At 43.1% G+C, this 13,408-nt stretch overlaps 1 protein-coding gene across 1 annotated transcript in view; it reads left to right on the top strand.

Annotated features, from left to right (window-relative positions):
* Positions 1–13,408, top strand: part of LMTK2 (lemur tyrosine kinase 2) — a gene marked incomplete at its 3' end in the record, with an annotated part of 181,745 nt that overhangs the window by 153,208 nt on the left and 15,129 nt on the right. The window contains exons 8-11 of the mRNA XM_082261707.1: positions 1,393–1,477; positions 1,715–1,836; positions 3,950–4,099; positions 6,925–9,553. Of these exons, the coding sequence (XP_082117833.1) occupies positions 1,393–1,477; positions 1,715–1,836; positions 3,950–4,099; positions 6,925–9,553 (2,986 nt within the window). The remainder of the gene's footprint in view (positions 1–1,392; positions 1,478–1,714; positions 1,837–3,949; positions 4,100–6,924; positions 9,554–13,408) is intronic.

The following is a 13,408-nucleotide window of genomic DNA, read 5'->3' as shown; positions in this document are numbered from 1 at the left end:
CCCCTCTCTCTCTCTCTCTCCCCCCTCTCTCTCCTCCCCCTCTCTCTCTCTCCCCCCCTCTCTCTCTCTCTCTCTCCCCCCTCTCCCCCTCTCTCTCTCCCCCCTCTCCCCCTCTCTCTCTCCCCCCCTCTCTCTCCCCCCCTCTCTCTCCCCCCCTCTCTCTCTCCCCCCCCTCTCTCTCCCCCCCCCTCTCTCTCTCTCTCCCCCCCCCTCTCTCTCTCCCCCCCTCTCTCTCTCTCTCTCTCTCTCTCTCCCCCCCCCCTCTCTCTCTCTCCCCCTCCTCTCTCTCTCTCTCTCTCTCTCCCCCCCTCTCTCTCTCCCCCCTCTCTCTCTCCCCCCCTCTCTCTCTCCCCCCCCCTCTCTCTCTCCCCCCCTCTCTCTCTCCCCCCCTCTCTCTCCCCCCTCTCTCTCCCCCCTCTCTCTCTCTCTTCCCCCCCTCTCTCTCTCCCCCCCTCTCTCTCCCCCCTCTCTCTCTCTCTTCCCCCCCTCTCTCTCTTCCCCCTCTCTCTCTCTCCCCCCTCTCTCTCTCTCCCCCCTCTCTCTCTCTCCCCCCTCTCTCTCTCTCCCCCCTCTCTCTCTCTCCCCCCTCTCTCTCTCTCCCCCCTCTCTCTCTCTCCCCCCTCTCTCTCTCTCCCCCCTCTCTCTCTCTCCCCCCTCTCTCTCTCTCCCCCCTCTCTCTCTCTCCTCCGCCCCCCTCCCCTCTCCCTCTCTCTCCTGAGTATCGGCAGGGAAATCTCGGCCTCTGCAGCTGTCAGACGGGGAGAGGAGAGAGCTGGCCGTTTTTTTTTTTTTTTTAATAAAACACAGACTGAGGTACACAGGCTTGGAAAACAAAGATGATTATACAAAGTCATTCAAGTGGCTTAACCACTTTAAATTGTAAATGTTATACTGAAAGACCTGGATAACCCCCTCTCCATGCAGAGCAATGCATATTAGCACATTATGGCATTGTCTTGCAGGTTTTTTTTTTTTTTTTTTTTCAGCGGTTTACAGCCTCATTCATGTCCATAGTCTGGGAGCTTGGGAGATCGCCTCCAGTTTTAAAGAGAAGCATGACCAAAGCTTTTTTTTTTTTTTTGTCCATAATAACCCTGTAGATTACAGGAGTGCACTTTTGCTTTACTGTGACCTAGAATAAACTGGTAGTGGGCTATTGTCTATCAGCTGACGTGCTAGAGCTGCTCCAGGCTCTTGAAGGGTCCTGTCAATATTGTTGGGATACACCCAGCTGTGTTTACATACCCCAAACGTCTTTTTTTAAGAACCTTTATTTCTTTATTTTAGAATTGGTTACCTAAAAGGGGAAAGCTGTATAACATGAATTTAAAATTTGTTGTGTGTTCTATTGGCCTGAAACTTTGTGCCATTCATATTTTTCTTGTTTTCCAGCGATCTGGCCTTACGAAATTGTTTCTTGACATCTGATTTAACAGTGAAAATAGGAGACTATGGCATAGGATTCAGTAGGTACAAGGTAAGGATTATTTTTTTGTAATCCAACCAAGCCAATTTGTATGTTTAACACTCTTGTGCCATTATTGTAGCGGTAGTAGAATTGAGCTGTCAATTGGGTTCATAGTTGATGACGATTTCAAAGTTTAGTCTCTCTCATAAAAGAAAGAAAAAAAGCCCGGTCAGAGGAAAGAGTCTATCTTTTGCTCCTTTTTTAGGGGTTGTTTTTACAGTTTTATTTGCCTGATTGTGTTTATAGGCAGATTACATGGAGATCTCGGAAGACAAGTTCATCCCAATTAGATGGATGGCTCCAGAGCTTTTAACAACCTTTCAGGATAGAATAATGGTGGCAGACCAAACACGGCCTAGCAATATATGGTAAGTCATGTCATATAAATCATGAAAAAAATGCATCTGTGTGTACAAAGAACGGGTGTTTTTTTTTTTATTTTTTTGTTTTTTTTATGGGGTTTTTATATTTGCGTTACAGAAAATGGAAATTTAGATACTTTGGGTTGGTGCAGAAAACCTGGAGAAAAGCAGAGTGAATTTGTTTTCTGTAGTGTAACGTTACATGGCTAGTTCAAATTCTCTTTCACAGGCAGAAGATTTAAAGATAAAATCTGACTGTCCAGTTCTACTTTTACTGCAGTTTTTTTTTTTTTCTTTTACACTTGTTCACACAGTACTTGGATAATGTTTTTTATTGTTTAAAGTGGTTGTAAACCCGTGTGTGTGGGTGTGTGTGATAGATAGATAGATAGATAGATAGATAGATAGATAGATAGATAGATAGATAGATAGATAGATAGATAGATTTTATATATATATATAAAATCTATATATCTATCATACACATACATACACCCAGTGAAGTGACTGGTCTTAGGTGATAGAGATGCAACAAACCCTTCTATCCTACATACGTTGCATCTGTTTATCTGCAGCTATTTCTTCTCTTACCATCACCTTAGCACATATTTTACAAAGCATCTTTGAGTTACAGAAAGATCTTAAAATGGCATTTCCTTGATTCATACAGAGCAGAGCTGTTCTCTGCTCACTCACAGCTGTCAAAAAAAAAAAAAAAGGCTTCGGCAAATGTTTATCAGCATTGCTAAGGCTGCTAGATAACTTTAAACGAAGTATAATTTTGTTCTATCTTTAAATAGATCAGTTTAACCACTTAAAGACTTATGCCCCTTTCACACAGGCGGACCGTTCAGATCCGCCTGTCCGTTTTTTTTTTTTGCGGATCTGAACGGATGCCTCATGTATCTCTATGGGGTATCAGATGTCAGCGGAGACATGTCCGCTGACATCCAATCTGTCAAATCTGGACGGATGGAAACCCTATTTTCCATCCATCCAACGGATCGGATGAGAACGTACAGATGGTCCGTTCCCATCCGATTCCCCCACAGAGAACAACAGGACCTGACAGCTGTGTCTCCGCACACAGCGCGGAGACACAGCTGCCACCCGCCTGCTTAGCGGGGGATCGGAGGATCGATCCCCCACTGAGAAAAACTGAGTCTGCCTGATGGACTCCCTGTGTGAAAGGGGCCTTATGCCTTGTAGACATGTTCAGATAATCGCACGAAAAAAAATCGCTTTCGACTTGATCGCACGATAATCTGATCGTTAGTACACAGCTTTCGACAGCCGATCACAACAGTTCGTCCAACAAAATCCGAAGAGACAAACACGAAAACTTCTGTCGTATGATAGCCTAGCAAACGTCAATCGTTTAATCAGTACAGTATGCGTCCGCTAAAAATCGACCAAGACGACGCATGATAGGAAACACGTAAATAACCTGGCAAAAACCTGGCTGCCATTGTTTTTGTTTTGCACTATCCGATAGCTAGCTACACAATCGGGAAGCTTTTCCACAATCGTACAACAAAAATCATACGTTTTAGTACACCTTGTTGAATTCGATATTAGTATCATGCAACAAAATGCGAACGATAAGTCGTACGATTATCTGAATGTGTGTGCGTAAGCCTTTTTCTGATACTCGTTGCTTGCACGTTAAATCGTGTGTTCTTTGCTAGAAAATTACTTCAAACCCCCAAACATTATATATGTTTAGCAGAGACCCTAGAGCATAAAATGACGGTTGTTGCAACATTTTATTTATTTGCGCAGCGGTCTTTCAAACGCACTTTTTAATGAATTAAAAAAAAATTAAAAATAGTAAAGTTAGCCCAATTTTTTAGTATAATGTGAAAGATAATACGCCGAGAATCATGATCTTTATTCTAAGCGGAAAAAATTGTGATTTTCATTTTATCCAGAATCGTGCAGCTCTAATAGGATATGCTTTGTTCATTATTTTTATTTTATTTTTTTGTCAGAGGTTTACAACCACTTTAGGTCGCCAAAACATCAGCTGAAATTGAGCATCTCTGCAAGAGTGCACAGAGTAAGTTGTAGTTAAAGCATACCTAAATATACCTAACTTATGCTGTGCTTGTTTCCCTAGGTCACTTGGCATCACACTTTGGGAACTTTTTGACAACTCTGCTACTCCTTATGCAGAGTTTTCTGACTTAGATGTCATAGCCCACGTGATAAAAGAAAGAGAAGTTAAACTTCCGAAACCTCAACTAGAACAGCCATATGCAGACAGATGGTAATGTTATAATGTTGTTATGGTTTGGGTTGATGGATGTCCAAAGATGGTTGCACATCATTATATGTTTCTGTATGAACAGGATACATTTTTTTAATCACACACACGTGCACACTGTTCAGTACATAATGTGCATTCTCCTCCTACACACAGTACCAGTTGCTCTTATATTTAGATCAGCAAAGAACCGTATATGAGTAGTGTAATCAGGTGTTTCTAGCACTTGTTTCTGATTTAAGGATTAGGAAACTGCTGAAGCCATTAAATCAGTCACAGCCAAGGAACTAGCATTTTCTGAAGGCGAGAAAACCTATGTATTCCTTTTTAATGAGTTTCATTAAAATTTTAGTATTTAGTGGGCTTTAGCTTGGCTCAAATGGCTTTTTTTGTTTTGGCTTTTTATTTATTTTTTTCTTGAGGGTGCTGAACTCAGTTGCGCTTAGGTGTCCAAATTTTTAGAAATTCTTTGTGCTTGATGGCTTTCAACACAAGCTTAATCAGTCTTGACTTATCTGTCATTGCACCTACTGCTAGAGTTGGTCACTTGTCTGTCTGTGGCTCTATATAGCTATCTTAGCCTTTTAAAGTCAGTGTAAAGGGTGAAGGTTTTTACCTTAATGCATTCTCTGCATGAAGAGTAAAAAACCTTATTTGTGCAGCTCTGCCCCCTCCCCCTGTACTTACCTGAGCCCCATTTTGATCCAACGCTGTGCACAAGAGCAGCAGCTCTCCTTTTTCTCCCTCCTCCTAGGCTCAGAGACAGCAGTAGGAGATATTCACTCCCACTTCTGTCAGTCACAGCCAGTGAGGAGAGGGGAGGGGGGGGCTGAGCAATGCTGTGTGTGTCTATGGGGACACACAGCCAAGTAGCACATGTGCCCCCACTGTAAGCAGCTTGTTATGGGGGCCACTTAGCAGGAAAGAGGAGCCAGGAGCGCCAGCGGAGCATCCCAGAAGAGGAGGAAAAGCATTATCTTCTTTTTTTTTATCTTTTTAATTATGCTTTTTACAATTACTTTAGATTCCTTATCTATTGAAATCTCTCTAGCTGGTGAAGGATCTTTTTTTTTTTTTTTTTCTTCCATCTTTCTTTAACCACTTTAAGACCAGATGGATTTGCTCCCTTAATGACCAGGCCCTATTTTGCGATTCTGCACTGCGTTACTTTAACGGACGCAGTCGTGTGACGCTGTACCCAAATAACATTAACGTCCTTTTTTTCTCCCACAAATAGAGCTTTCTTTTGGTGGTATTTGATCATCTGTGCGATTTTTAATTGTTTGCGCTATAAACAAAAAGAGCGACAATTTTGAAAGAAAAATTCACATTCTGCAATATGACAGTCTCAAAAAAAATAAATAAATTAAAAATCTAAATTTTTTAACATTTTAGGCCAATTTGTTTTCTACCACATATTTTTGGTAAAAAAATCGTAATAAGCGTATTTTGATTGGTTTGCGCAAAAATTATCGTGTCTACTAACTACTTATGTCATTTTTAATTTTTTTTTTATTTATTTTTTTTACTAGTAATGGCGGCGATCTGCAATTTTTTTGCGGGACTGCGACATTGCGGCGGACAGATCGGACCCCTTACTGACATCTTTGACACTTTTTAGGGTACCAGTGACATTACTACAGTAATCAGTGCTAAAAATATGCACTGTTACTGTAATAATGACGCTGGCATGGAAGGGGTTAACAATATAGGTGATCAAGGGGTTAAATGTGAGCCTAGTGAAGCAATTCTAACTGGGGGGGGGGCGTGGCTTCTGAAATGACCATAGAGACATGTGATCCTATATAGAAGGATTACATGGGCTCTATGGTCATTGCAGGGAGAAGGACGGTCGGCTGTGTTTACAACAGCCGACCATCCTTCTCTCTCATCGGGGAGCAAACGCGGGTGTCAGGGGGCAATCGGAGCCGTCTGACACCTGCATCACCTTCCCCTCTGCCGAGTGGGGGCGAGAGCGCGCCGGTGGCGGCTCGCGCTCACCCCTAGATTCCTGCGTGTGACCGACGTAGATCCTACGTCGGTTTGCGCAGGAGAGCCACCCTGCCGCAGTAAATAGGCGGCGGGTGGTCGGGAAGTGGTGAAACCAGACTTTTGATTACACTGCTGTCTCCTCTCTAACACAAGCTTATTTTGCTAACTGCATCTCGTGCAAGATTCTGTCCATAGGTCCCCCATACACAGGCAGGTCTTGTATCCAAAGGCCTGCCAGGTGATCGCTAAATCAACAATGTTCAGTTTGCTGCTTTAGCTGCCATTGAACCTGGTGTACAAACCGGGAATGCATTTTTGCAGCACTTAATCCAGTTACACAATGCAAACCTGTAAACCTGAGGTCTATGGACCTCAAAACGTATCAAAGTTGGACTAAAGTAGAGCAGGGAATACTTTGAAGTTGTTGCAAATTGAAGTCGCACAGATATGAACAGTACTCGTTGGAAATCATGGAGTATGACTTGTTAGACTTTGTTGCAGGACAAGTCGCACAAGTGTGAAAGGGGCCTAAATCTTGAAGTTTTTTTAACGCAAGAATCATTACAATTCATTGGAAGCTCTCTTTAGTGCTTTGATTGCACAATGTTTTAATATTGCTCAGTTATTGCAGTAGATATCCTAGTCTAAGATAACACCTCTGAAAAACCGTATAATTATGGCTTTCTCAAGTTTTCTATCAAAGTGAGTCGTTATGGCTAAAAAATAGAAAACTTTTTAATTATTTGAAAATAATTTGCCCAAATTTTGTAATTTTATTTGTAGGCAATTAAGAAGGCTGTTGTCACTGTACATTTTTTTTTTCCATCACATTGCAGGTATGAAGTATTGCAGTTTTGTTGGTTGCCTCCAGACCAGCGCCTGACTGCAGAAGAAGTCCACAGACTGCTAACATACCTCCGCATGCAAAGTCAAAGGGAGACAGAAACCGATTTTGAACAGCGTTGGAATTCTCTTAAGCCAAATACTAGCAATCGGCAAGCCGCCGCAAACAATCTGGCGTTTCCAATCTTGGATCACTTCACTGGTGATGAACTAGGGCGTGAATTGGATGAAGTTCTTACTGTAACAGAGACTAGTCAGGGGCTCAGTTTTGAATATGTATGGGAGGCAGCCAAAGAAGATCATTTTGAAGAACATAGTCACCCTGACTCTGATACCACAGTGAAATATAATAGCATATTTTTTCCTGTACCTGTAGATATTTTTCAGAAATCAATCTCTGACCTTGGACAAGATAAGCAAGAACAGCCTAGCCGGGAAGAGACAATTGCAGTCCCGGAAGTTGTACCAGTATTTGATGCTCATAATGTTTCTGTATCCAATGAATATTACATTCAGTTGGAGGAACCAGGTGAAAGCCGATTGGACTTTGAGCACCATAGCAAACACAGAGAAAGAAAAGGTGAAGATGTACAGTTTATTGCCCTGAGTGAACTTAATTCATCAGGCTTAAGTAAAAATAAAAGTAACTTGTCTAGGTCTGAGCAAACGGGCATTTCAGATTACGTGGATGTATCTGCTCGTGCTGCATTGCCACTCATTGAACCATCTAGCAGTGTTGGCCTCTCAGAAAAGATCCATAATGAAGGGTCTCTTTGTGACTTTACCAATCAAAATCGAGGCCAAGCTAATCACAGTTCTCCTACACTTTGTTCAAAAATTGATTTCTCTGATGACAATAAAAATATTTTTGACCTGAATGCTGCCATGTTGAAAGGTATGCCAGAATCAAATCTGGGGTTTGAAGATTTCCAAGAACTTTCTGACAATTTTTTATTCTTAAAAGAGAAGAACATGTTGTCAGATAGTCTGTTTTCAAAGGATCCTATATTCGATCATACAAAACCATTGCAGAGTAACTTGGATTCAAAAAACATTTTTGAAAACACTAGAAGTTTGGACATTGAGCTCATGTTGGCAGAGCTTGATGCTTCCTTTCTTAATATCTCAGGGGAACAGGTGACAGCGGAGCTTGGGGAAACCTCTAAACAAGAAGACTTGACACCTTTACCATTGGTAGAACAATTGAAGCCTGCTGCCTTTGATTCGTTCACAGATTTTTCCATAGACACTGATCTGCATGCAGAAAAACTTGGAAGCATGCCTGTGTGCAATGTAAAAAACAACAAGGATGATGAAGACCTAAAAGGTATTCCTTTTGAGTCAAGACTTTCTGATGCAATGAACGAGGAAATTCTAGGACTGAATGGAGCAATTAATCATAACCATGATGTTGTGGCTCATGAAAATGCTTGTAATGAGCAGATGCATTCTGGATTTGATGACAGGTTAGCTATTTTAGATAGTGACAAGTCAGCAAAGCATGTCAATGGAGCATGTATTTTGAACCGAGTAAAATTTACAGCTTCATCAGACTCAACCAGTCAGGACAGCTTGTTAGATGATACCATATCAAACTGTACACAGTCTTTAGTACCATCTATAGGAACACCAGATTCTCTAGATTCTTTGGATGTCCAGAATATATTAGAGACTGAGGAATCGAACAAGTTTGTGCCATCTGATAAACCAGCTGATAGTGGATATGAGACTGAGAACCTTGAATCTCCTGAGTGGACCTCACATGTGAATGGTCCATCAAGCCATACTTTAACAGATTCCGAAACCTCTTCCTTTACAGCACCTGTAATTATAATATCAGAAGTTGGGCAAAACAATTTTGAATTAAATGAGGGAGACCTAAATGTTAAAACACACGATTCTGCTAATGGTGCTCATAACTCTTACCGTGACTCTGCCTATTTTTCTGACAATGATTCGGAGCCAGAAAAGAAGCCAGACATTTTGGATAATCAGGCTTCTGATGTGAGGAATGCGAGTATTTCTCATACTCCAGAAGAGACAGAAAATACATATAAAAGCAGTGGATCTAGAAAGGTGCTTGTTCCAGGAGAATGGGCTGAACACTTGTCACTGAGTTCTGTAAGTGCTAAGCAAACTACACAAATCGGTGAAGGCACTCCTGATGACAGCATATCGGAACAGGATGAGGAAATTGTAAATCCATTTGGACCTTCTGAGGTTTTCTGCTCAATTAACTCAATCAAAGGTATACCTTTTTTGAGCCATAGCGAAGGACCGAAATTGAAAGAGCCGGATATGGAAGGCAAATACTTAGGAAAGTTGGATGCTGCTGGCCTCCTTGATTTGTCAGAAGATGGCATGGATGCAGATGAAGAGGATGAAAACAGTGATGATTCAGATGATGACATACGAGCTTTCACACTTCATAGTTTCAGCTCAGACAGCGAGGATGACACTGTCCATCCAGTCCCTATTGTTCACATGGAAATCGATGATGGGAAACACTTAAAAAGTTTAATGAAACCACGCAGGTCCGCTTCAAACAGATTCCTTGGGAAAGAAAAGAGCAAAAAAGCTGTGAGCTTTTTTGACGATGTTACCATCTACTTGTTTGATCAGGTAAGTGTAGGCTAGTAAATATGAACTAATGCATACTACATATTATATAATAAATATATCCAAATGTGTATATACAGTATCTCACAAAAGTGAGTACACCCCTCACATTATTGTAAATATTTTATTCTTAAATTATCTTTTCGACCCCGTTCAGACAGGGGCGACGCAACTTGCTGGGGCGACCTGTGAAGTCGCGGTGCACAGCCAGTCAATGCAGGTCGCCCCAAAGTAGTACAGGACCCTTTTTCTAAGTCGGAGCGACTTGTGTTGCTCCTATTAGAACGGGTCCTGTGCTAATAAATGGCAGGCGACCCACCGCGACTTGTCAGGCGACCAAGTCGCCTGACAAGTCGCGCTAGTGTGAATGGGGACTTCATGTGACAACACGGAAGAAATTACACTTTGCTACAATGTAAAGTAGTGAGTGTACAGCTTGTATAACAGTATACATTTGCTGTCCCCTCAAAATAACTCCACACACACGACCATTAATGTCTAAACCGGTGGCAACAAAAGTGAGTACACCCCTATGTGAAAATGTCCAAATTGGGCCCAAAGTGTCTATTTTGTGTGGCCACCCTAATTTTCCAGCACTGGCTTAACCCTCTTGGGCACAGAGTTCACCAGAGCTTCACAGGTTGCCACTGGAGACCTCTTCCACTCCATGACAACATCATGGAGCTGGTGGATGTTGGAGACCTTGTGCTCCTCCACCTTCCATTTAAGGATGCCCCACAGATGCTCAATAGGGTTTAGGTCTGGAGACATGCTTGACCCAGTCCATCACCTTTACCCTCAGCTTCTTTAGCAACGCAGTGGTCGTCTTGGAGGTGTGTTTGGGGTCATTATCATGTTGGAATACTGCCCTGCGGCCCATTCTCCGAAGGGAGGAGATCATGCTCTGCTTCAGTATGTCACAGTACATATTGGTATTTCTTCAATGAACTGTAGCTCCCCAGTGCCGGCAGCACTCACGCAGCCCCAGACCATGACACTCCCACCTCCATGCTTGACTATAGGCTAGACACACTTGTCTTTGTACTCTTAACCTTTTTGCCACCACACACGCTTGACACTATCTGAACCAAATAAATTTTATCTTGGTCTCATCAGACCACAGGACATGGTTCCAGTAATCCATGTCCTTAGTCTGCTTGTCTTCAGCAGACTGTTTGCAGGCTTTCTTGTGCATCATCTTTAGAGGAGGCTTCCTTCTGGGATGCCAGCCATGCAGACCAATTTGATGTAGTGTACGGCGTATGGTCTGAGCACTGACAGGCTGACCCCCCACCCCTTCAACCTCTACAGCAATGCTGGCAGCACTCGTACGTCTATTTCCCAAAGACAACCTCTGGATATGATGCTGAGCACGTGCACGATCAGCCGATCATGGGTGCCATGCAGGACTCCTGCCGACTTTGTGTATCTGTTTGCTCGTACCTCATGCGGGCAGGCAGATGCACACTGACAGGTGTAGAGAATGAACTACCAGAGCGCTCAACAGTGCAATGGTAGATCATTGAAACTACAAGCCGACAGCCACAAAGGCTTCCAGTTCTTGTAGAAAAAAATACTAGCAGGGCGCTGAGGTCAGTATCAAATAAACACTTTATTAAAATAAGCAGCACACTTACATTACACATACACAGTTAGCATGAAACCGCATAGATAGGGAACACCTGAGACAAAGCAGCTGTAATATGTGTGAGGCTGTAGGCCTCACTGAGATGGCAGGGAGCCAGCCATCTAAAAGTTATAGATTTTAACAGTGGCGTTCTAAGTTGCACACGAGGATGGCAGCTGTCAAAATGCCTGGTGGATGTCAGGAGAAAGGATGTGCATTACGCGTTTCCAGAGACTTTGCCCTCTTCTTCATTGCATGGCATTTTCAACCATGCCTCTTGCGGTTTGGGGTCTGTTTGCAAGGGACCTTATAAGCATCTGGAATACCCCTTAAAGTGGGCCCCCGGATCCTGCCCTCCTTTCTATATGAAAGAGTATAGGGTGCATAGTACCCTCTACACATTCACTTAAATAAAAAAGTGTAGTGTCAGAAAAACAGGAGGCAGTTTTTGACAAGTCCTTTATTATAATTTATTGTCCGTCTCCGCCCCCATAAAACCTCCACCAGTCACGATGGCCACCACCGACCCGATTGGGGAGAAGAAACACTCTTCTGATGTCTGACAGTTCTTATTTAACTATGGATCGTGGCCATGCGGTGACATCACCTGATGAACCTGTCCCTTTTTGACCTCATCGCCCCGGGCATGATGTGTCAGTTTTTTCTTTTTTTTTTTTTTTTTTTATAATGCCGTTTAGTTTCCCCCTCAAAATTCATACCAGAAATTAGCTTTTTTTTTTTTTCTCGCATGCCACAACTTGCGTTAGTTAAGATGGCGATCAAACTTAGATGCAACTTCCATGATATCATTATATTCTATGGGCTGAAACCCCAACCAAGTCAGACCAAAGTAGTGCAGGAACCTTTCAAAAGTTGGAGCGACACAAGTCGGATCAGTTACGACGGCTCTTATAGGGAAACATTGATTTTGAAATGACATGTCCTCAGTCGTAGTGCATGTCGCACCAGTGTGTACCTGGGCTTCAATGAATGACCCGAGGGGGTGGGCCCAGCACAGCCGCATCATCATTAGAATAGTGACAGCAAGCAGGGGGAGAAGATCCCCTGCTTGCTGTCACTGCAGGTAGCAGGCAGCAGCTGCAAGAGTGGAACATGTTACATGTTCCACTCTAAAAACCGGTGGAACATGTAACGTTTTCAAAAGGTGAATTTATCCTTTACGATGTCAGGGGTGTATTCGACCTTAATACAAATGTTTACCCATGTAGGAAAACTGTGGTCCTCAAACCTCCCTCAAAGGTTGGGTGGATTGCATTCTTTTTTTTATTTTTCTGTTGATATAGCACTGTGTACCCCAACCCACTATCTATGTTAACTGCTGCCAAAAAAGGAATTGAAATCTCCAAAAAAAAAAAAGACCTCCCAGGTTGAGGGAAAATTTGTCACACTGTCTACATGCTGGTCATGAACTGCCTAGAGTTTAGCTTTAACCATGTTTGCATTGATGTAGACCAGTGTTTCCCAAGTTTTTTTTTTTTTTTTTAAATCAAGGCACCCTTTTAAAATTGACAATCCCAAGGCACCCTCTAAAATTATACACAGTTTTAAGGCACCCTTAAAAACAATATTTCTCTATTGTTCATTGACGGTTGCAGTCTCTGATCTTCATATCAGTGGGGTTATACTGCCTCCTACAGGAGTAGGACATTAGGCAGAAAAAAGTTCTGGCTACGCCTATGGGCAGTCCCAGGGGGTGGGGATAATACCCTCTCTCCCTGCTATAGGATGTCAGTTTTAATCTGCCTAGTCAGGAGTAAGGACCCTAGTTCCTTGCTGGGATCTCTGGTCCTGGCAAAGTTTTTTTTCTAGATAGCTTTTTCTAGTTGGCTTTTTCTCTGGATTTTTTTTTCTCCTATGAGATCTACAAGCAACTATGCTGGATCTGGGCAATGGGCTGGATATTTAGATCGTGTTCACCCCAGGCGGCCAACGAGCGCGCAGACCTTAGCTCTGCGCTGGGTCAGCCGCGATATAGTCCTACAGCGTTCCTATTTGGCTGACAGCCCCCCCACTTCAGAAAGGGGTTTTGGCGCCCGCCTATTCCTGGTATGGTGAGTAAATGTTCCCCCCTCTTCCCCTGATGGGTTTTGGGGTGGACACGGAACCCTCCCTAGGACCCTCGGACCCTCACAACCCCAGGTTCCCCCCTGTCCTATCATGCACCCCCCACCTAACTGCCTCTCCCCCCCACTACTAGGGGCTATTGAAAT

The sequence above is a fragment of the Pelophylax lessonae genome (assembly GCF_965119305.1).
Source record: "Pelophylax lessonae genome assembly, chromosome: 6".
Classification (NCBI taxonomy): Eukaryota; Metazoa; Chordata; class Amphibia; order Anura; family Ranidae; genus Pelophylax; species Pelophylax lessonae.
Note: the sequence above shows the minus strand (reverse complement) of the source record. Positions and strands in the feature narration are given on the sequence as shown.